General features: G+C 40.6%; 1 protein-coding gene across 2 annotated transcripts in view; it reads left to right on the top strand.

The window, feature by feature from the left end:
- The first annotated feature begins 437 nt into the window (after positions 1 to 437).
- The window catches only part of SNX14 (sorting nexin 14), an 87,343-nt gene continuing 64,309 nt past the window's right edge, over positions 438 to 23,471 (top strand). Inside the window, exons 1-8 of one of the 2 annotated variants that reach the window (XM_075202721.1) lie at positions 438 to 624; positions 4,277 to 4,397; positions 9,430 to 9,506; positions 9,592 to 9,670; positions 19,285 to 19,328; positions 20,063 to 20,150; positions 22,509 to 22,593; positions 23,060 to 23,216. In XM_075202721.1, the coding sequence (XP_075058822.1) occupies positions 488 to 624; positions 4,277 to 4,397; positions 9,430 to 9,506; positions 9,592 to 9,670; positions 19,285 to 19,328; positions 20,063 to 20,150; positions 22,509 to 22,593; positions 23,060 to 23,216 (788 nt within the window). In that variant the 5' untranslated portion in view covers positions 438 to 487. The remainder of the gene's footprint in view (positions 625 to 4,276; positions 4,398 to 9,429; positions 9,507 to 9,591; positions 9,671 to 19,284; positions 19,329 to 20,062; positions 20,151 to 22,508; positions 22,594 to 23,059; positions 23,217 to 23,471) is intronic. The other variant, XM_075202722.1, reaches the window with a different exon arrangement.

Below are 23,471 nucleotides of genomic sequence, written 5' to 3'. Positions count from 1 at the left end.
AGACAGGGAAAACAAGTCTTCTTCCACTCGCAACAGTAACGTCTGCATCAAATCCCTTGAGAGTATTGTCAGCAGGTGATGTGCGCCTGCTTCTTATTTAAGAGTTGTTTAGCAATTTTTTGTAATTGTCTAATTTCAATCCATTTAAAACAACATTTAATTTAGCTAATTTGTATATCGACCACTACTTATAAATACAACTTTTATAAGTAAACCAATATATTTATTTTAGAAATCACCCATATGGAATTCCGGAAGTAATCATTTACGTGGTATTCATAGTTACTGTAGATTATGATCAAAATCACGTCCAGATTTGACATTGCATCTACATATCCTATACCGATCTAAGAAATCAATGTGTGGAGACTGGCATATTCCCACTCAAAGATGGCGCAGGCGGTGCATCATGTAATGACGCGTGTTTCGGCCGCCCGAGTGACAGATAGTTCAGGAAGAGAGAACGCAGGAGAAGTTTGCAGCCGTCATGTCAGCGGCCAGGAGAATGTGGCTGTATATGAGGCAACGGCTGAGGATTGGGCCATTGCGGGAGATATTCAGACATTATCCGCTGCTATGTTTCACCCTGTTCTTCCTCTCCTTATCCACCATACTTCTCCTCAGGTAACGGGGATATTCCTGTGTCTGCCATCTTCCCCTTCCAGTAAATGGGTGTTCCTGCTTCAAAATAAAATCATTTAGCAGAAATGCCTGTCAGCTCAGTTTCCCTGACCAAAATTAGAATATTTTGTTAAACCATCATTTAAATCCAATAGTTCTAGCATGATATTATTCTTCCATTTGTATAATGATTACATCAATAAAGTTAGTTTTGCTCCTTCGTTATGGTGAATGTGCTGCTGTTTTATTTGTGCAACTTGCTTTATTTATGTTTCAGATGAATTGATAAAATGTGTTGTTTTGAAACCTATAATTGTCGTAGTAAGTTCATTACAGGTAAATACAATACATGGTCAAAGGTATGTGGACATCGCCTTTAATTAGTAATCGGTGTGGCTGAAATGGCCAAACTCACTAAGGTGCATAAAATCAAGCATACTGTCCTGTAAGTCTACATAGTCAAGCATTAGCAGTAGAATGGGTCATACTGAAGAGCATAGGATGCCACCTGTCCAACAAGTCAGTTTGCCAAGTTTCTGCCATGCTAGAGCTGCACTAATCAACTAAGTGGTGGTATTGTGAAGTGGAAACATCTACACACAAGAACAGCTCCACCTCAAAGCTGTAGGCCACTCAAGCTCACGGAATGGGACTGCCAAGTTACTGAAGCATGTAATAATTGTCTGTCCTTGTTTGCAATACTCATTACCCAATTCCAAACTTCCTCCGGAAGCAGCGTAGACACAAAAACTGTTCCCCAGGAGTTTCATAGATTGGGTTACCATGGCCGAGCAGCTGCGCACAAGCCTCAGATCACAATGCAGAATGCCAAATGTCTGTTGGAGTGGTGTAAAGCACTGGAATCTGGAGTGACTTCACCATCTGTTCAGGTGTCCACATGCTTTTGGCCATGTAGTGTGTATACCTGTCTTAATATGGTTTCGTAAACAGTGGAGATATTTTTAGTTTTAGTGTTAGAATTAACCCTTAGCACCCCTTAGTATACATAGTTTTGCCTTGAACTGCACCAAAGTGATTATGTAAAATATACCTGAATGGTTATTTTCACTTAAGGGAAGGAAAAGTGTTCTAACATCATATTTTTTTCATACAATATTGGCACTTTTACCAATTTTTTTAGGTCATGGAAAATAAATTGATGTGTTTTTTTTTTTTAATGTGTTTGAAAAAAACTGGCGTTTCACTGCTATTTTCCATTGAGTAACAAATTGTAGCATAAATTTAAAGAAAAAATACATGCTGTTTTAATTAACCGCTATTTGCTGAAAGAAGTACTTGCATGCATTAGTTGTCAAATGATTGAATACAGCTTATACACCTACTGGGGTAAAAGTGGTGTCACACAGGTACGCATATCGCACTGTGTTAACACACTGGGGCAATGCTCTGGAGCGGTTAAGCTCTGAAGAGGTTGCATGCAATAACTATCTCTATATCACAAAGACAGTTTGTTTCTGAATGGAATATTATACATGAAATATGTAGTGTTTACCTTCAACTAGATGTATCTATCATTCTTTTACACCTTTGTAGCTGTGTTTACTTGTGCTTATGTCTCAGCCATGTTACATTTGACTAATGTTTAGACTAAGTAAGGTCTAGAATTAAGATTATAAACTTTTTATAATGCATTACAGGGGCTCATATGGTCACATTTTTTAAAAATGACAAAATTCTGTTATTAAAACAGTGGTAAGTCTTCCTAAGGCACAAGGCAGCTACTGAGAACTTTATTGGTGGACTGTGGGTAAATGTAGCCATTGTGTTAGAGTATAATTCTACCTAAAATGGAGAATGCACTTTTTGCTGGTATATTCCAAGCAAAACCTTGTCTTAAGAATTTGCTAACCTGGGATCTGGCTTTCAGGCTATCTGTAAGGTCAATGTTTCACTGTTAGAAAAAGTGTGCAAACCTCTAAAATAAGTACCTTGATAAATATATATTTTTTTAAGTCCAATGTTCCCAATAATAACATTACCACAAACCTTGGTTTTCCTTATTTGGGGTCATGTGCATTACTGAGGTTTGGGGAAGTAGCCTGGCGCTTGTTCCATAACTATTGCCATTTGGCCTTGATAAATTCACGGACAGGCAGATAATGTACAAATAAAGAGATAAAAAAACTAAACCGTACAATTAAGCTGCCCATATACTCATCAATTTGGACAGCCTACTTGAACACTTTTGACCAACACAGTAACTGTCTCAAGCGCACACATAAATATGCTTCTAGTTTACTGATGCAGAATAAATTGAGCATTTTTGGAAAAAATCATAATTTTAATTTAAGTGCTTTGGCATAACCTCTAGCAAGAAGTTCATGCAAGATACACCATATACCAATGAGGTGGCACAGTACTCTGAGCAGTTGGTGAGCATACCTTGTTACCTAGGTTGGAGAACACCATGTATGTATGGATTTTCTACTGTATGCTTAGCATGGCAAATATGTATGTTATGGATATTTTGTTTTAATTAACATGGGTACTACCCTTATGAGCGTTGCATCTTTTTAAAAATTGGCAACACATTTTGTTAAAAAAAAAATCCATAAGCTGTTGTTAAGCGTAGGTACCTGAAGCCTTCACTATGGTAACCAGCACCTTTAGGATATTAATGCAGTCATAGTAAAACATGGTGTCTGCACTTGAGACCTGCTAAATGGTCCAGAGCAAACCGTGCCTCTCCAACAGTCAATTTAAATTCAGTAAATTCTGATTGTTTACTGGTCAGGTGGTCCATTTTCATTGTAGACTGTATAATGGCCATGCTAGCTGGTGAAAAGGAGTGTGTCCTAAAGTTTTGATTGCATATTTTTTGCTAGTGATGTTAAATCTGATCCACTTCAAGGGTTACATGTTTGGTTCTCCAGCCTTCAAAAGGCTTGCACATTACCCTTTATTTCAGTAATTAAAAAAAAATAAAAAGCTCAAAAACGGTCTAGGCACCCCACATCACTTATCCCAAAAATCCTTCCACATGTATTCTGCAACTGTACCAAGCATCACTTAGAACTCCCCATATGCCCCCACTCACTGGGAGTACCAGGAAAACCCAGAACTACTCTAGTAATCTTACAAGTCACTACTTTAATCATTAATTTAAATACTTTTTTAATGATGGCAGTGTAAAAATGACTTGCTTTCGGTCTGGAGACCACTACACTTCCTCTATCCTGCTCTGGTGTGTTGTGTGACCTCCCTGCCTTGTGCAATAGAATTCACATGAAGTGTAAGTCAGCTGTTCCTGTTTGGTCTTATTCTTGGCTTTTTGACCTAAAATAGAGAATAAATAAGAGCAAGGGCATAGAGCCAGGGGCCACAGATGAACGCTCTATGGCCCACTTGTTGCCCATCACAGTTCTATGCACTGTACATTTAAATGACAACTGTTGCTACATTATCAACCACTGGAAAATTTCCCTGAAGAATGGTGCTCTCAACATTGGCTTTTGCAGGCTACAAATAGGTTTTATATTCCATCAACACGTCAAGGAGAGTACAATTGAGACTGTCCTACTTCATTTTACACAAACAATTATAACACCCCTTTTTTGTATGATTCCTTTTTTAATAGTATTTTGATAAGTTTATAAGTTTGATACAATCCAACTAATTTATTTTCTTTTTACAGATATCTTCATATTCTTATGGTATTTTGGTCATTTCTTGCTGGAGTTGTTACATTATACTGCTCATTGGAACCTGAATCTCTTCTTCCTAATATTTTATTTAACATAAAGCACAAGCCAAAGGTATTTAATTAAAACAATATAAATTCTTTCTTGCTGTAGAGATGACATTGAAAAAATTTGTTTTTACAAAAAAAAAATGTCATGTGGATTGCTGAAACAACTGGAATTATCCTGTAAACAGTGAAGAGTTTAAAAAATAAAACAAAAATATATTAATGATCTAAAGCAAGTAGTCAGGGACTTTTATTATCAAAATAACTGTTGAGATCTCAATAAAGAATATGTCCACCTAAACTAATTTTTTTAAATTAGAAACCCCACTCCACCCAAAATGTGAGACTACTTTACAGTGCTCAGGAATTATGACACTTGGGGCTAGATTTACTAAGCTGCGGGTTTGAAAAAGTGGGGATGTTGCCTATAGCAACCAATCAGATTCTAGCTATCATTTTGTAGAAGGTACTAAATTAAGGATAGCTAGAATCTGATTGGTTGCTATAGGCAACATCCCCACTTTTTCAAACTCGCAGCTTAGTAAATCTAGTCCCTGGAGTCAGTGTCCAGGAGAGTGCAGAATGTGGGACATTTCTAAAGCAGAATTCCAGTATTTGGATACTGCATATGTTTTCTATGCTCTCCTGAGTTGTTATTGTAACTTTGCAGTAACCAACTCGTTGGTCAGTTTAAATGTTTTAGTTGCATTGGACTGTTGTGGACAGAAACCATTTTGTAGAGGCCAGCTGCTTTTCCTAATATTATTGTATATCAGGTGTTCATAATCTGAAAATTGGCCACATCATCATGGGATGAGGGTAGAGCTGAGACAAGAAGAGCGAGTGTGGCTCAGAGTAGAGATTGGGACAGTAGCGTGGATATACCGTTGAGAGTAGGGTATGCTTTAGCATATCGTTTTGTTTCCAGAGAGTGTTTAAAGATTTCAAGGCTGAGGAAGAATGATCAAGCATGGTAGGGAATTCTATAGGTGGGTAACAGCACGGGAGAAGTCTTGTAGGTGGAGGTGAGGTGTTTATAGGACAGAAGGTGAGGCACAGGTCAAAAGCAGAGGGTTGACGGTTAGTTTTTCCGCAATGAGGTTTGAAATGTATTTAGGTGTTGTGGCTTTGAGGACTTTGTAGGTTAGGGAGAGGATTTGGATGCTGGAGAACATGGGGATCCCTTATAGGGATTTGTGTTTTTTTATAGCAGATGTAGAGCATTGAGAGGAATATCCATTTTGCCACTGTATTTGAATGGATTGAAGGGCGGACAGATGGATAAGGTGAATACGCGATAGGAGGACGTTACAGTGGTCAAGGTGATTGATTAAAAAAGAAAAAAAAATGTTTGAGAGAGACTGGATGGGCATAGTGAAGAGTGATACGAAGCCACTGGGCTTAGAAGACTGGAAATTATGGTGGTGTTAACAGCGAGTGGTATTTGAGGGTCAGTGGTGACTGAGAGGGAGGGAAAATGATAAGCTCTGTTTCAGACGTGAAAATGTCAGCAGAGGTAAGGCAGATCTCACCAAGAGAAGATGTATAGAGTGAGAAATACATTGCAAAGGCGCTGCTACCATAGGTGCAGGGGTGCAGCTGCAATGGGGTTCACTAATGTCTAGTTATGCCTCTGGCCCAGATTAAAGCCTGGTGGGACCCCAACAGATAGTGAGAGTGAATGGGAGCAAGTGACAGAGGTAAAGTCAATGAAGGAGCAGTTGGATAGTTAGGAAGAATCGTGAAAGAATTCTGTTACCAAGACCAGTGGAGTGAAGGTGAAAATGTGTTCTTTATACTTTGCTGAAAGTAGATTGTTGATCACTTGTGAGGGCAATCTCAGTGGAATGTTGAGAATGCACATATGATTGCAGAGATTGAAGAAGGGAGTTAGAGGAGAGAAAGATAGATAGGCGGTGTACACAAGCTTCTCAAGTAGTTTGGTAGCAATAGGAAGTACAGAAATAGGTTTGTAGTTGGAAAGAGAGGCTAGTTTTTATTATTTTTATTATCATTTATTTGTTAGGCGCCACAAGGTTTCCGCAGCGCCGCACATAGTACAAACAGTAGACTATACAGGGTATAACAGTACAGAACAATAAACAAAAGTACCAATACTTCAGAAACTCCAGGCAGGCAGATGCAATAGACACGGAGCAGAAGAACGGGTAAGGAGACAGGAGGGAAGAGGGCCCTGCTCAAGCGAGCTTACATCCTAAGGGAGGGTTAAACAGTTTCTTGAGATTTCCGCAATGTGCGTGTGTTTAAAGAAGAATGGGACTATGACGGTGGAGAGAGACAGGTTGAAGAGGTGAGCTAAAGGGAAATGGGTGTGCATTTGAAAAAAGGTGATTGGAGAATTTAAGAGCTCATAGGGTTCAGGGGGAATGTGTGGGGCAAGATGATATGATAATCCTCGGTAATGGAGGAGAATAAATAGAATATGGATGGATTCTGACCTGGATGTTGATTTTGTCTTTGGAGTAGGTGGAAAAATCATGGGCTTTGAGGGAGCAAGGAGGAGGCTATGCAGATTGGCAGATAAATTAATTGAAGGGGGCAAAGAGGCGTAGAAAACTAGGTGTATATAAGAAGGAAAGTAGGTTTGTTTGGTAATTGAAAGGGCAATGCTGTAAGATGAAAGGATGGCTTCATAGTGAAGTAACTGTGTTGGAGTGAGGGTTTCTCCAGTGGTGCTAACCAGTACAGGTATCTGATTTAGATTTTTGTATGTGGTGACTGAAACTGCTTTGCCTATGGCTGAAAGGAGTGTGCTGCTGTGGAAAGAGGCAGCCCCTATTAGGGCAGGCTAGGATAGCGATGGGAGAAAGGAGTAGTTTGAGTGAATATGAGAACAGGATGGGGTCAGGAGTATTGAGGTTTTGCTGTGTGGATTTGGGTGCAGGGTGGGGCAGCATCGAGGTAAGATGAGACTGAAGGAAAGAGTTTGTGGTTGGAGAGCAGGAAAGCAGAATTGGGAAAAATTACAGGTAAGGCTCAAGAGGGAGAAGATGAGGTCAAGGGAGTGTCCATCATAATGGGTGGGAGATGAAGTCCACTGGGGAGACCAAAGGAGGAAAAGAAGTTTTGTGGTGGCAGAGACAGTGGGGTTGTCAATGGTAATGTTGAAATTTCTTAGTATGAGAGTAGATAAGTCAAAGGATAGGAAATACGCGAGCCAGGCAACAAAATTGTTAATGAATTTACAGACTGGACTTGGGGAGGACAAAAATAAAGGTAGAGTGAAGAGATGGATTGTTTGGATTAAAAAAAGGAAGGATCTGTTGTACAAGTCAGAATATGCAGCATGGAGAAAGTAGTACTTGTGGGTTTGCCCTTGAGAGAGCACAAAAGCAAAACACACTCAATTATGACTCCATTGATGGAATACTACAGTAAAATTTATATCGGCAACTTTTAAAACCTAGTACATCGGAATAATATCAAAATGGTGATTTTAGCGAAGTTGCGAGAACTATGTGAATACAGTGTGCTCATCCGCATAAAAAATAACCAACTTATTTAAGTTGGGTATAAAACATTTCTCATATGTTATATAACATATGAGAATTGTTTTATTACAAAAAATAGTGACAGTTGGTATATATACTATACAAGTTAACCCGTGCATGATACTCATGCATTCTATTCAAATCAAGATACTTAAGGTCTTAAAAAGGTTCTTGTCATGCATTTGGGCCTAGCCCAGGCCTCCTCAGGGGAAGATCGTTACTTCCCGATGCAAGTGCCCTTTTTAATGTGTGTTCATGAGGTAAAATTACCTCACGAAAATGAGTTTGACCCCTCAACTCGTAAATTTAGCCTTTACTTCCCCTCCCACGGGGGGAAGGGGGGATGATGGAGGTTAACTGACTTGACTATTCTAATTTTTTTGTCAAATAATGTCAGTATACTAAATTTCAGGTCAATTGGGTGAGCCCTTTCTGAGAAAATAGTTTTTTCCACACACACACACTAACGCACGCCTCTACACATGTGTGTTCATGAGGTAAAATTACCTCACGAAAATGAGTTTGAGCCCTACCAAATTTCAGCCCTTTTTGAATTTTTTTCCCACACACACTAAGAATTTAGTAGGTCAGTGTATAACTCTGCCCAGCAGGTGGCGCTGCAACTTGTTTTTTTTTTTTTTCACACACACACAGACGCCACTAAGCATTTATATATTAGATGATAAGGCACTCGACTTTGGTTTTAATAGTTTTTATTATATAGCACCAAACGCTTCTACACTTTATGTGCACAATATAGTTTCACGTGCAAATTTTATATTTCGCTACTACTTTATTTGAGCGGTAAAAACAGGCGATTATTTTAAGTAGTTGAATAATTGTTGATTTTATCAATATTTTGTCTGGACATAGAGTACCCCAATTAGAATCATTTCTTCTTTGTTTATGCTGCAAATACTGTTTGATTCTGAGAAACACCACCTAGTGGTAAACGAAAAAGGAATAATAATACCAGGAGATTTTCGTGTTTGGAACATAAATAGTATTACAATTACAGTGATATACATTTACAAAGAACGCTGGGTAGTCGAGGTCTTTAGTGCAAATGAATTTGTCTATGAAAACATAATTGTACATTAGAACAGTATTACAAAATTCTAAGCTGATTACTGACTGTCCCTGCATTAAACGCCGATCACACTGCATTTCAACCGCGATCGTGCTTGACATGCTGCGGCTAATGAGCACTTGTGGTCAGGGGGGGTTAATGAAGGACACTGGCCACAAATTGTTCACCTGTGGTGGATACAGTATACACGAAGCATCATAAAAACCACACTGCAAAACAAACGCTCCCAAATGCAAGTGCATATATTAGTCAGTATCGAATGGCTGGTCCATTCATACTTCTAGTTTACATGCTTTACTAGTGATTAATGCTAGAAAAAATAAAATGTAATTTGATGTGTGTGAGTATGGGACGGTGCTCACAAGAACATGCAAACAGTACTTTTATAAGGTATAGAATGTGACATTGCATAATTGTCTGTCTATATAATTCTTGGTTCAGTTTTATTAAAATATGGTTTATAAATCATGAAATATATATTTATATCGTCCCTCTAGCTGACTGAACTACAAGAGCTTTTTCCACAAGGCCATAGCTGTGCCGTGTGTGGTAAAGTTAAGTGCAAGAGGCATAGGTAAGTTTAAACAACATGTTGTGAAAGTAAAGGAATTTTAGTTTGGAATGATTTGTAAAAATCATATAATCTCTTATGTTTTCAGGCCTACTTTGCAGTTGGAAAACTATCAACCATGGCTGGATTTGAAAGTACCTTCCAAGGTTGATGCATCTTTGTCAGAGGTAACTACTATATTCACCTTACATTTTATTTTATTTTTTGAGAGGCAGGTGAGCTTATTTTAATTTCAAATTTTATTTGCAGTTTAGAGAGACAAACCTTAGACTGATGTTTCATCTCTTGCAAATAAGTCGTCTTAAGAAGAGAAGACCCTCTTATTATTCCATCTGTAGCTCATAGAATTGCTGTTTGCTGAATATATGCATTTGCAGTGGTTTATGTTTCTTAATAGGCTGGTGTACTTGGTCATATTTCATATAAGATGTGATTTTAACCTTCATGCAGAATTTTGATGTGATGCCAACATGCATTGACCTGATTGTTCAGACACCACATTGAACTGTCAGATCTTGGTGCAGAGCATTTCTGGGTAGCACAATGACCCATCCGTCAAGATCAGCAGTCATTGTTGGAACAAGATTTTCATGATGCCTGATTAAATTTAATCAGAAGTTGGTGAATTTGAATTGACCATGTAAAAGAGTCCTATGTATGGGTAGCTTAATTTAGTTTCCAGCTTCTCAAGTCATGGAGAAATATTGTGTGATGGCTCCTGGTACCTCCCTCGCTTCCCCCTCCTCGACAAAATGCCCCATGGAGCGTCTATTTTTCGATTGTTATGCTACCCTCTTGGGGCAATTTTACCATGCATACGGTGGTGGGGAACTACCACTTAGAGACTTTAGCTATAAACCCGCTGTGTGTAATGTCGTGTTGCTTTAATTGTATAGTTCTTTGTGAATGTGCCAGGCACGATCTTAGTTGGAATATATCTATACTCCCACTATGGAAAAATTATTGTTTTTGGTGGTGTCGCCTAAGGCCTCCACTGGGTCTCGGGAACTATACATTACTTTTAGTGTATATAGAGTTTTTTCTGCAAATAGTATTAGTGACAGGGTCGGACTGGCCCGCCGGTGGACCGGACTATCCAACGGTAGGCCCCGACCCTGAATCGCTCCCCTCTTCATTGGTGGGGGAGCTAGAAACTTTAATAGTAAAAAAACCCCCAAAAAAAACAAAAAACTCACGTGACCTCAGCGCCGGCTCCGTTCGCACTGAATGCCGGGCGTGACGTCATCACGCCCGACGTTCAGTGAGGAGCGCCGGCAAGACAGAGGAGAAGAAAAGGAAGAAGCAGATAGAAAAGGTAAGTGATAGGGGAGCATGGAACAGAGAAGGGGGAGCATGGAACAGAGAAGGGGGAGCATGGAACAGAGAAGGGGGAGCATGGAACAGAGAAGGGGGAGCATGGAACAGAAATAGGAGTATGGAACAGAGAAGGAGGAGCATGGAACAGAAATAGGAGTATGGAACAGAGAAGGGGGAGCATGGGACAGAAATAGGAGCATGGAACAGAGAAGGGGGAGCATGGAACAGAAATAGGAGTATGGAACAGAGAAGGGGGAGCATGGAACAGAGAAGGGGGAGCATGGAACAGAGAAGGGGGAGCATGGAACAGAGAAGGGGGAGCATGGAACAGAAATGGTAGTATGGAACAGAGAAGGGGGAACATGGAACAGAGAAGGGGGAGTATGGAACAGAAATAGAAGTATGGAACAGAGAAGTGGGAACATGGAACAAAGAAGGGGGAGCATGGAACAGAAATAGATGTATGGAACAGAGAAGGGGGAGCATGGAACAGAGAAGGGGGAGCACAGACAGTATGGCAGTGTGTGAAGAGGAGCCAGGAGAAGGGGGGAGCAAAAGCAGCATGGAGGGTGCAGTGTGATTATAAGGAGGCACATCATGGTGATGAAGGGGCGCAGTAATGTGTGTGTGATGGCACAACGGGCTTGTGGCAATGTAATGTGTGTGTGGTAGGTGGTGGCTAAATAATGGGTGCTATTTTCTTTGTAGGGTGAAGATGGGGCAATTTAATTTTATAGTGGGGACTATTAATTTAAGATGGGGTGGTTTGGGCGCTATTAATTGAATGTGGGGCTGAGTTTGAGGAGCATGAGGTATATTTATTAAATGTGAATATGAATTATTTAATGGCAGTGACGGTTGCAGGAAATAGGTATATTAATTATATGTAAATGTGATTAATTTATTGCAGGGGCTGTCTGTTAGGAGGGAAATAGGTTTATTAAATGGGAATACTATTACTTTTATGTTGGGGCTGGAGGAAGTCCTAAGTATTAAATGTGGGTCCTATTGATTTAACGCCGGGGCTGGTTGGAATTTTCTAAATGTACCCATTATTTTTTTCAAATAGGACCCCTCAACATTCCAGGATCCAGACAAACCGCAGCTAAAGAAACCAGCAGCCACAGGTGGTGACAAGAACAGGTAGGGCAGTCTGTCAAATGTTCTGAGTCTAATGCAGGCTTGGCTAACCTGTGGCACTCCAGGTTTTGTGAAACTACAAGTCCCAGCATACCCTTCCAGCAATAGGCTGCCATATATTGGTAAAGCATGCTGAGGCTTGTAGTTTCACAACACCTGGAGTGCCACAGGTTAGTCAAGCCTGGTCTAGTGGGATAATCCCGATTTTTGGTGACTGTTCTGCCCAATCTAAGGTGCAGATCAAGACTGTACTCTTTATACACACTGCATTCTTTATATACTACACTATTGTGCTAGCTGTCCTTTGTGGGCTGACCACTCCCCCTCTAGTGTCTGGTCTCGCCTCTTTGATGGTTGGCCACACCCCCTCTGGTGGGCCCCTAGCGTTGCTGTCCCCTGGTGGGCCCTTCATGCCCCAGTCCGACACTGATTAGTGACATTCAGATGACAAGGCTTTTGTGCTTGATTTACAGTACATTTTTACTACATGTAGCAATTCATTATTTGGGGATAGTGTAGTGATAGTGCGGTCATGATTAAACACAACTTTCTCAGTTGATACACATTTTAGAACACCGGTGAATTTTCCCCATTGGGGACCTGCAATACTGAACATTTCTTGAACTAATATTATTTGCCCTTTTGTAAATGGATTGTGATGGCTGTGACCACTCATGAGGAGCTTGCTGATCACTTTTGTTTTTGCAGACAGCTTCCTATTTTCAGCTTCCAAACACTGCATTTAAAACACAATGTTTCTCACAATTAAGAAATGTATGTTGGACCAGGTGAATATTGTCACATTCCTTGACAGACTCTTGCTTCTGAGTCTAGCCACAAATTAAAGCTTTAGTGCCAGGAATAACCTGGCACAGTGGAAAATAAAGAGTGCACATAATTAGCCAGGTATTTTAACATTAAATATACTAGACTTTAGGTGCTAGTTTACGGGTAGATGATCATAAATGCTCAAGTAACCTACAGTAGGTTTAACGAAAATCTGTGCATAAATGATAAGTGCAAAGTTCAGGATAATAAACTGCAATCACTTCAGTGTTCTAAATGGTTGCCATGTTTAGGTGTACCTGTTTTTTTTTTATAAGTTCATTTTGTAAGTGAGCTTTTTTTTACAACTGCATTGATCACGCACCAAAGGAGCTGCAGTGACGACAGGAATACTACAGATAAGCCGACTATTTAACTTTTATTACACAGCCATCTACCTTTAACTGCATCTAGTCATTTTGCATATACAACACATGGCCAAAAGTATGTGGACACCCAAATGTCACATCCATATTTGCTTGTTGAACATCTCATTCCAATACCATGTGCATTAATATGGAGTTGGTTTCCCCCAGTGTTGCTATAACAGCCTCCACTATTCTGTGAAGACTGTGACAATTCTCATCCATTCAGCCATAAAAGCATTAGTAAAGTTGGGCAGTTGAACTGTTGCTGCTCCTAGAAGCTTCCATTTCACAATAACAGCTTCTTACAGTTAACCAGGTCAGCTCTAGCAGGGCAGAAATTTAAAGATCTGGCTTGAAAATGTAGCATCCTATGACAGTTCCATGTTGAATGTCACTGAGCTCTTCACGGTGACCCATTCTACTCCTAATGATTGACTATGGAGAATGCAGGGCTTGATTTTATGCACCATTTAGCAATGGGTGTGGCTAATTAGAAGGGGTTTCCGCATACTTATGGCCATGTAGTGTGTATACTACACTATTTTGGCACCTCTTTCTCTTTAAATAAAATGTGTCCTCTTTATGGTAGAATCCTGCGGAATTACAGACAAGACACATAAACATTCACAAGACACCGTAAATTCTTATGTACTCCTTTCTTTGTAATATTAATTATTAATTTTGAATTTGGACATTTTTGTAAATAAAGTAGGCACATAACTTTGTAAAAAGTGTGACGGACATATTAAAAGAGAGATCTTATAGCAGGATACCTACATGCATTTAGCTAGAGAGTGGCCCGGACAAAATTTTTTAGTACAATAAAAAATAGACAAAAGGTGACAAGGGCGGGGGCGAGAGAGGGGGTAGGTAGGTGCCCATATAGTCACTAGGTGTAACCAGAAGCGATATAGTCTGAGTGAAATCAAGGAGTGAGTGGAGAGCCTTGGGTGGTCAAGGGCACCAGGCAAAACCTGTCCTGTGGGGGACTTAACTCTGGTGAGGGGTTGCGTGTCATCCCCAACAGCCAGAGTTGAAGAGGAAAAGGATTACATAATTTCAGCTAATTCTTTAAACTCCAACCAATGAAACTAAGTGGCCGTTAAGACAGCATGCCTATCCATGGCAGGTAAAATAATGTTATCCACGATTTTGAGCCATTCATTAATTAAGGGGGTAGGGCCAGACAGCCAGTGCACCAGAACAATAGCTCTGGCCGCATTGTTCAGGTGTTTTCAGAGCAATATTTTTTATATAAAATTTTTTTTGTACACTGAGATATTGGGATGTAAGTTTGGGAAAGTAACCAAAAGCATAGGTCCCTTGGAACCTCATGTTCAACTATTGTCTCAGAAAGCCTGATCACTTTATCCCAAAAAATAGATAAATGATTACACTGCCACCAAATGTGTAAAGCTTTTCAGGGGCATTATTGCATCACCAACAGGTTGAGGGCACTTGATGGTGGTACCTATGGAAAGGGGAAGGGCATCTGTACCACCTGGTCATCAGCTTTTATTGTGTTTCAACAACTGAGATACTTACAGAGCAGCTCTGATTAGCTTGAAATATCTTGGGCCTGGAGAGCTGGGGAACATGTGCTGCTAGGAACCTCTCCCAAGGACCAGTGAAGGAGTCTGTAGACCGAGACACCTTTTCCATCAGGCTCTTATAAATACCAGAAATTGCATGTGTAGGAGTGGCTTGGGAAAAAACACATAGCCCCGAAAATAAAAGGGCCTCTACCTAGTGATTTAATGCTACCAACCGATCTAATGTATTGCATCACCCGAATGTACCTCCACTGTTCACTAGAGGACAGAGAATATTGGATTGAAGCTCCCTAAAAGAGCATAGCTTTTCATTGAACACCAGCTGACACAGCCCACTGATCCCTGCCTGTGTCCATCCTCGGAACTGTGTCTTGGAGAGGCCAGGAGGAAAATCAGGATTGGCCACAATGGGGATCAGATGTGACTGAAAAGCTGAAATGCTCTCACGGTAGCAAAGCTGTATGCACACCACAAGATTAGAACCAATGGTGGGGGAGATAATATAGGAATTTTGGAAAGCCACAGTAGAATGTTCCACAGAAGGTTTTCTCAAGGTCTTCCCACTATTTGGTACCGTCCCTCCTGGTCCATTCCAGTATGCAGCTCAATGACACAGCCCTCCTCCCTCCCTTTGATGTTTGCATCTATATAACATAGTATGCTTAAAGCAAGGCCTCGAAGCCCTCTCCCCCCCCCCCCCCCAGGAAAAAGGAAATGGACAAGTTTTTGTAGTTCACAAAGTTATTGCTTGGGGATCTTAATCAGTACGGTTTGCAGCATGTATAGCACTTTAGGCAGAATATTTTTATAATCTTGATTCTGCCAAACCATGAGATTTTAGAGAATGACAAAGACCCCAGTTCTTTCTTAATTTTGGATAGGGTGGGAGAATAATTTAAATAGAACAACTGATTGTTATCACTAGTGTTGGAAACCCTCAGATAGCAATTGTGTGAGGGTTGACATTTAAAGAAGAAGACAGACTGAATACCAGCTATCGTATGCTCAGAAGCAGAGGTATTAAGGGCAGTTGATTTAGAGTTGTTTGTTTTCAATTAGAAAGATGGGCAAACTTTGAGAGTTCAGAATCAGACATCAGATTGGGAAGAGTGATGACTGGACGGGTGACAATGGCCAGCTCATCGTCTGCAAACAGAACAAGACAATATTCCTTCGATCCTACTTGAATGCCAGAAATGTCAGGGTTACACTGAATAGCCCTCGCCAAAGCCTCTGTACATTTAATGAAAATGAATGGGGATAATGGGCAACCCTGTTTTAGAGATCGGCTTAAACAATGTACCATTAACTCTAACTTTAGCAGTTCTATAAGGCCAGTATCCAGTGAAAGCATGAGGGATCAATCCCTATTTGTCCCAGAACACTCCTCATGACGCTTCAGTCCACCCCTATCAAATGCTTTGCCAGTATCCATGGATAAAAGTACATTGGTCATCGAGGAGACAGATATTGACTGAATTAAATCTATAATTTTGGTGATATTGTCTCTCGCCTCTCCCAGGGACAAACCCTACTTGATTGTTATGGATTAATGCAGTCAGGAAAAGCTTGAGTTTGAAAATTAGTTTAACATCCACGATTAGAAGAGAGATTGGGCGGCAACTGTGGACGCAATGCTGGATCCTTATCCTCTTTTAAAATGATAGTAATGTAGGTTTGCAACGACTGGGCTGAGAAGCATTTCACATCCGAAACCTTATTAAAGGCCTCCAGGAGTTTTTCCCCACAAGATTTATAATAGGTAATCGAGAACCCATCCGAACCAGGACTCTTCCCAAGCGGGGATGATTTAATGGCGTTGTTAAGTTCAGCTAGGGTAAAGGTTATTTTGGCTAAGATCAAGTGCAATTATGACAAAACTGTACTTGGGCCTCTGGCTCAGGGCCGGGTGATGGCTTTGAAAGCCTGGAATAAATGTGCCTCTGGAGTGGCGACCCGGGGGTGCCATAAATCATGGGTCATGCACTTTAATCACGTGATTTTTATTGGCACCTTGCACTTTTGACCAATTTTTTCTAAGCACCACCCTTATTCTTTACCATGGAGTCAGTGTAATACATAATATATGCGGATGTTGCAACATGGAAAGCTCAGTTACAAGTCTCTCCAGCCCCTATCCCCCAAGGGAGCGCACTAGCAGTACATATTTGAGTCATTTCTAGTTTGACATGAGAGCTGGCAAGCATTATCAAATGGCAAAAAGAGCACGGGCTAACACTCTGCGGTTACACTCTCGGGTTGACTCGGTGTGGGGAGAGTCTATTGTAGAAACTGTCACAATCTGTGAACATGCTGAAAGTATAATGTGTAAGACTTGATAATATTTAAGGCTTGTGCTGTTTTAAGAGGTATCATTAGATGGCAGAGTTGTACAGAAGTATGGGTACCACAAGGTGCTAAGAAACCTGTCACTGCATTATCAGGTCTGTCTGATGAATTTCAAAAAGACAGAGCCTGAGGGACTCCAGACACTATTTAGTGCATTTTATACATTGTACAGTAATGTCCAGACTGCTTATGGCTGTCACTTCATTTTTTTGACTTGTATGGTTGAGGGGATGAGAGGCCCAACTGAGGTGTGACAGGCACTATATTGGTAAGTTTGTGGCTCAAGACTAAGGCAAGAGGGTTCACTAAACGTCTTGCAAAGTGCCATCAGCCGTGAGGAGGAGGTGTGACAGATTAAAGGGGGGGGGGGGAGCAACTTGCTCAGAGTGAGTGGCCCACCAGGTAGAGTAGGAGCATTGCAGTTGAGTGACTCAGTCAGTGGGTAATGGCCACCTGACCACCCTGTCGGGCTGCCAAAGAAAAGTCCACACCCCAGTATTACAGAGGGAGCTCGATTTTGGTACAGTATATTTCCCCCGTGGGGGTATTCATTGTGTGGTTCAAATATAGCCACCGGAGAGTTACTGGGGATCTCCCTCCTGTAAGAGCAAATAGGCTGAGAACAACAGCCCGGCCAGGTGAGCTGCTGGAAAATGGTAACCAATTTCAACAGAATGTTGGAGGACACGCAATCAGTGCCAGCTTCCAAGATGGTGGCCCCCACAGGATGACTCCTCTTGGATGTAAGCAGGGACAGCAGGCTCATGTAGGTCAAACTTGCTCCAATGATGCCACCGCAACGGAGCCACCAGCTGCAGTTAATAAACAGCAGCATGCCACATATTCCCGACTTCAATCGGTCATCAAAGCTATAGTCCCAGGAGCCGGTCCGACACTTCACTCCCGCAGCCAGTCCCGATCTCGGTCACGTGGAGCACAGAGTTCCTGAACCTTCAGGGAGGCACAGGCACTTCGACTGAAGTACTTATCCGGGAGTGACCCAGATAGCACTATCGGAGTGGAAGCAGACTTCTAGGATGCAAAAAGCCCAAACCGTCACGCAGCATCTGAGCCTCCAAAGCAGGTAGGCCACAATATGATAGCTGTGGTTAAATGTATCAGGCTGCGGGTTTGAAAAAGTGGAGATGTTGCCTATAGCAACCAATCAGATTCTAGTTATTATTTACTTAGTACATTCTACAAAATAAAAGCTATAATCTGACTGGATGCTATAGGCAACATCTCTACTTTTTCAAACCTGCAGCTTGATACCCCCTGGATTAAATAAGCAGGAAACAGGTGATGTCTGAGATCTTGAGCTACCTTGGCAGGCAGGTACCCAGTACATGACAGGTGGGCATTGTAGGGAAAGGGGATCCCCAAGTTATAAAAGATTTTAGAGCAGCACAGCACAGAGCTCTAAAAAGCATGCTGCTGATCAGTATGGCTGCCAAGCCATGCCCCCCTTGTGTACTACTCTTATCTCCATAGGTTAAACTGCTTTAAAAAATGTTATAGTGTGGAAGCAGGGACAACGGAGCAGACACTCATTCATGGACTGAATCTCTATGTCCCTGCTTTCAAACATATTATGCATACGGTCAGACCTATGATAAAAGCTAAATGAAATTTTAAAGTCCCCTATCTCTGTATGTTTTCCACCTTCCCAATCCCTGACAGAAGTATTTAACTCTCTACTTTTTAAAGCTGGAGATAGAAAATTGACTGGTTATAAACTGTGCTTGTCTTTGTTGGTATACTAAGTGAAGCTTGGCAACCTCTGCTGGCATGGTTTGTGTTGGCTGAGCAGTTGGTATGAGGTGGGCTTATCTGGTGTGTGCTGATATGTGTTTGGCCATGCTGGTACAGGTAAGTCTTTTGGGCTGTGCAATATACATTTCAGGCAATTTTATGTTAGCAGTCTTGGATATAAAATGCATGTTACTATGTCAGACTCCTAGGAGACAAGGCCAAAATAAATTTGTGAGCCTCACACTTTAAGGAACATTTTCTCCCCTTCTTGTTCCTCTGCTTCATCTCTTTCAGCATTCATTTTATGATTTTAAGTATGTTATATGTACATGAAAGGCTGCCAGGGGTATGTGTGTGTGAACTTGTTCAAATCTTGATCAACTCTATTTGTACAAATGTTTCCCGCTGGTCATTTGAAGTGTTGGGAGCTATATGCTCATGTTACTTCCTTAGTTTATAATCTCTTCTTTCTTGCAGGTATTTGAATTAGTGCTGGAAAACTTTGTTTACCCCTGGTATCGGTAAGTAAGTACAGTTAAATAAGTGTAAAGAGAAAATGGTTTAAAAAAAATAAATAAAATAACTTAAGACTTATTTTAAAAGTGGTTATTTTAATTTGTATGTCTTTTTTCTTTTTTTTTTTTTCTCTGCCTCTTTCAAAAATTAGGCCTATTCAAGTTACTTCACTATGATGAAAATGTATTTGAAATATTTGTAAAAGAATAGAAAAAAAAATATTGATTGGAGTTACATGTTCAATAAACTCTCATAATATATTTCTACAAACAGATATTATGTTAAATACACACACAATCCTATTGTAATTGCACGATCAGTAAAGAAAACACTCAGCAGCTTCAAAGATTAAATTGCAATCAACCAATCAGAAGCACTTAGGTAGTGGTTGGCGTTTGTCATTAGCGTTTATTTGCACCAGCCCTCAGAAACCCACAGTGGATATTTAACAGGCGTGTTTGTGTCTGTGTTCGGGCCTTGCTGTACTCCTATATTAGACCGCTTGTTCAGCTAATTTGTCAAAATAAAAATGATCATATACAGCCAATTCATAAAAGGTGTGTGTATTGTGTTTAGATAGATAGATATGTATACGTATGTGTGTCTATATAATATATATTAATCTGCTAAAATATTTTTTCAATTTTCTGGAAAGTTGTTAAATTAATATTTAGCAGGCTATCTGTTTTGAAGGCATTGCAAGTAAATCTTTAACTTTTTTTTGGTATGCTCATGACAGTGATATAACTGAAGATGAATCCTTTGTGGATGAACTGAGGCTGACCTTGAGATTCTTTGCATCTGTTCTTGTACGGAGAATACAGAAGGTGAACCCTTGTTTGTTTTAATTAGTGTTCCTATAAATTTTTCTTTTATCTATGTGGACATTGGATATGCTGGGGTATAGACAGTGATGGTAGAAGCTTAAGCACTATTTAAAAAAAATTGTCTACAAGACAAGCTCCTCCCCCTTTATACTCCCGAAATCTGCTGCGAACTTTGGTTTTTCTAAGTGCCTGCTGGACTTGACCTTCTTTTTCTGTGGCTGCACAGAAAGCTCTGGTTCTTTATTTTACTTTTAGTTTATTTTTCTTTTCTTTCTTTTTATTTGTATTGCCATCCCTTATCCGCAGCTGCGGATGCCTGGATCAGGCTGTGGAGAGGTCGCGATCAGATTCTTCTACTGACAGCCTGCTCTCAGTGTGAGATTGCCTCTGCTCGGAATCCAGACACACCTGCCGCAGTAAGTGGTCCCCTTGCCTACAGCGCATTCGGGCCACGACCAGCACCCTACCCGGAGGTGCACTAGCAAGGTAAGTTGCTTCCTTTTCCTTCTGGAGAGGCGAGCCGGTTTAGAGGTCATGGGTAGGCCACAGGACCTACCCGGGAGTGGGTGTAGGGTCTCTTGTGCAATTCTTCCAGTCACTCTTTCTCTGTTTTGCAGTCACCATCAGTCTGTCTTTGTGTACTGCATTTTTGCTCTGTACTTTAAGTCTGTTTTACAGTCCACTTACACCTTGTTATTGCGCACTACAGTTGTTCTCTCTATCTCCCTTCATCCATCTTATTATGTCAAAGAATAAGGACATCCAGGGCCAAGGCTGGGAAGTCGACATCATTTTATAATTTTCCTAAAGCAGTCACTCTAGATGTCTAGTGGCAAGTCAGGTTCTGTCACTTTGGAACAGCGTGTGAGGCAGAGGTTCAACAGCTGCATTTTCCACCAGGGTTTTCCCTTTGCACTCTAATGGTTGTACCTGCCTGAGTGATCTCTTTGGTGCATTGCAGAGCTTTTGTTTTTCACCAGGGTCTATGTACATAACCTCCTCTGCCTCAGAGGGAGCTTGAGAACAGATGCTTCCTCTTTAGATCGCATAGCAAGTTGTCTTTAGGCTCTTCAACTTGGGCTGAAAGTCTTGTGAGGTTAGTACAGGGACTGGTTCAGTTGTCATATTCCCTGGTAAGGATGATGGAATCTGCTTCCCGCAACTAACCCAGAGTAGTGCCAAGCTCCTGCTGCTCTTCAGTCTTGGGAGGGCCCAAACTGTAAGGAGTTTGAAGACTAATTACCCTTTCTCTTGCCCTGATGAGGACTTCCAAAAGGATGCAGGGAGTAGAGGACTTAGTGTGAGCCGTCCAGCAAACACTGTATATTCAGGACAACAGGAAATTGTGGATTCTCGTTAATTCGCTATTTAAGAGTTGTATAAACAGAATGTTTCTTTCCTCCCTTCCCCTAAGTTGGAAGACCATTGATGTGATCCTTGGATCTAGCCTGTTTGCAGTCCATTTTTTATTCTCTCATTAGTATAGATTTGGTGAGATGGAAATATCTTCCTTTGGTAGATGTTCCCAAAGCTTTCCTCTTTAAACCCACCACCATTCCGGTTTGCTACTTCATTAATCTGCCAGGCTTCATTTGGGAGCAGATAGGCATTCCCCAAAAATGTGTTTGCACATTCTACCTGGTTGGTGGATGCTTCTTAGGCGATGTCCAAATTTGTCAGTCTTTGAGCATACTTTCCTTTAGGGTCTGCTTTGGGATGTCCCCAGTGTTTCCAGTTTCCCCCAATTGGATGAAAAAGAAAATTTGATTTTTAAACTTGCGTAAATCCTTTTCCTTGAGTCTAGTAAAGGACACTAATGAACGCTTTTTGTTAATTTCTTGTTCCTGTTCTCCTATCCCTCTTGTTCTCTCCTCGGGGCGTTGTTAGAAAAAAAAAAATCCCTGAAGTTCCTGATGTGCTTCAAGAGTATGGAGGAGGAGGAGCTTGAGTTTTAAAGGCAAATTTAAAAGTGCCCTAGCTCCTGACACTACAATCTATACCCCATCTTATCCAACGTCTCCCATTGGACTTGCGGAAAAGGAGTAAGTGCAAATATCCCATTTATAATTTTGAAGGAAGGATGTCTAAGTCATTTGCTTGTCTTGTGAATATTACTGAGGCAGTCCATCGGTGATATAGCTGCTACCTAACATTGATAGGCTTCATACTGCCATCCCATGAAATTAATGCCTCCTCTGTGTGTTGATGACTGACAGATTGACTTTGTGGAAGATTTATTATAGAAAATTTGTGTACAGACAATGATTCCTCATGTTCAGACTTACCTCAAACATAAAACTTGCATTTATTTTATTGTATATTACAAACACTGCAGATCATTTCACTGTTCCTGTCTAGGTGGATATTCCATACATTATAACAAGAAAATTATTGAAAGTTGCTATGAAGCATATTGAAATAATTGCAAAAGCAAGACATAAAGGTAAATTGAAAAAAATAATTAGCCTGGGATTACAGTTTGTTGTGTATATTTATGCTGCCATGGCAACTAAGTGTGCCCTCGTGCTATCCATACCTTACCCCTCACATTAGAAGTCCCTCCACGACAGCCCACTCTGAACTGCATGAGCTGGGAACCATTAGGATTGGTCTTCATGGTTAATATTTCCCCGGCAGAAGATGCATAGAAATCCCAGTTATGTTGTCACCTGCGTTTCCTGAAGATGTACAAATGAGACTCTTTACCCTGTGGTAACACAGCTTTATAGCTATAAACACTCGGAGCAATTTGTAAATTGTCTATGCTGCTGCAGTGGTTTGTAATAATATTTATACTGAGCACTCTGGGGGATCCATAGACTATATAATGTATGTTAAATATAGCAGGTACAATACAGTTTATCCCTTTACTGGATACATATAACCTTTTTCCCTTGCTTTATCATTAGTAAAGAACTCGGAGGATCTCCAGCAAGCAGCTTTGGAGGAATATGGACCTGAACTTCATGTTGCATTGAGAAGTCGCAGAGATGAACTATGCTACCTCAGAAAACTTACGGAGTTACTCTTTCCTTTTATTCTACCTCCCAAAGCAACAGATAGCAGGTAAATAACACTGTGTGTCAGTCCCACTTGTTTTGATGTATTAACTAAGACACATTCTGTTTTTATTTGTTTTATGCATTATTTTACATTTTGATGTATTTAGGGTTCCACGGTTTATTCTTCTATTATCTTTAAATTACTGCACATTTCATTTATATCTTCTGTGTTTATATATCTGAGTATGTTAAACAAAGCGGGATCCTGGAATGATCTGAGCTTATACTATTGACTACAGTACTACAGTCTCCTGTCCTT

Source organism: Mixophyes fleayi, chromosome 3 (genome assembly GCF_038048845.1).
Source record: "Mixophyes fleayi isolate aMixFle1 chromosome 3, aMixFle1.hap1, whole genome shotgun sequence".
In the NCBI taxonomy this organism is placed as follows: domain Eukaryota; kingdom Metazoa; phylum Chordata; class Amphibia; order Anura; family Limnodynastidae; genus Mixophyes; species Mixophyes fleayi.
This window is presented reverse-complemented; position numbering and strand designations above follow the sequence as displayed.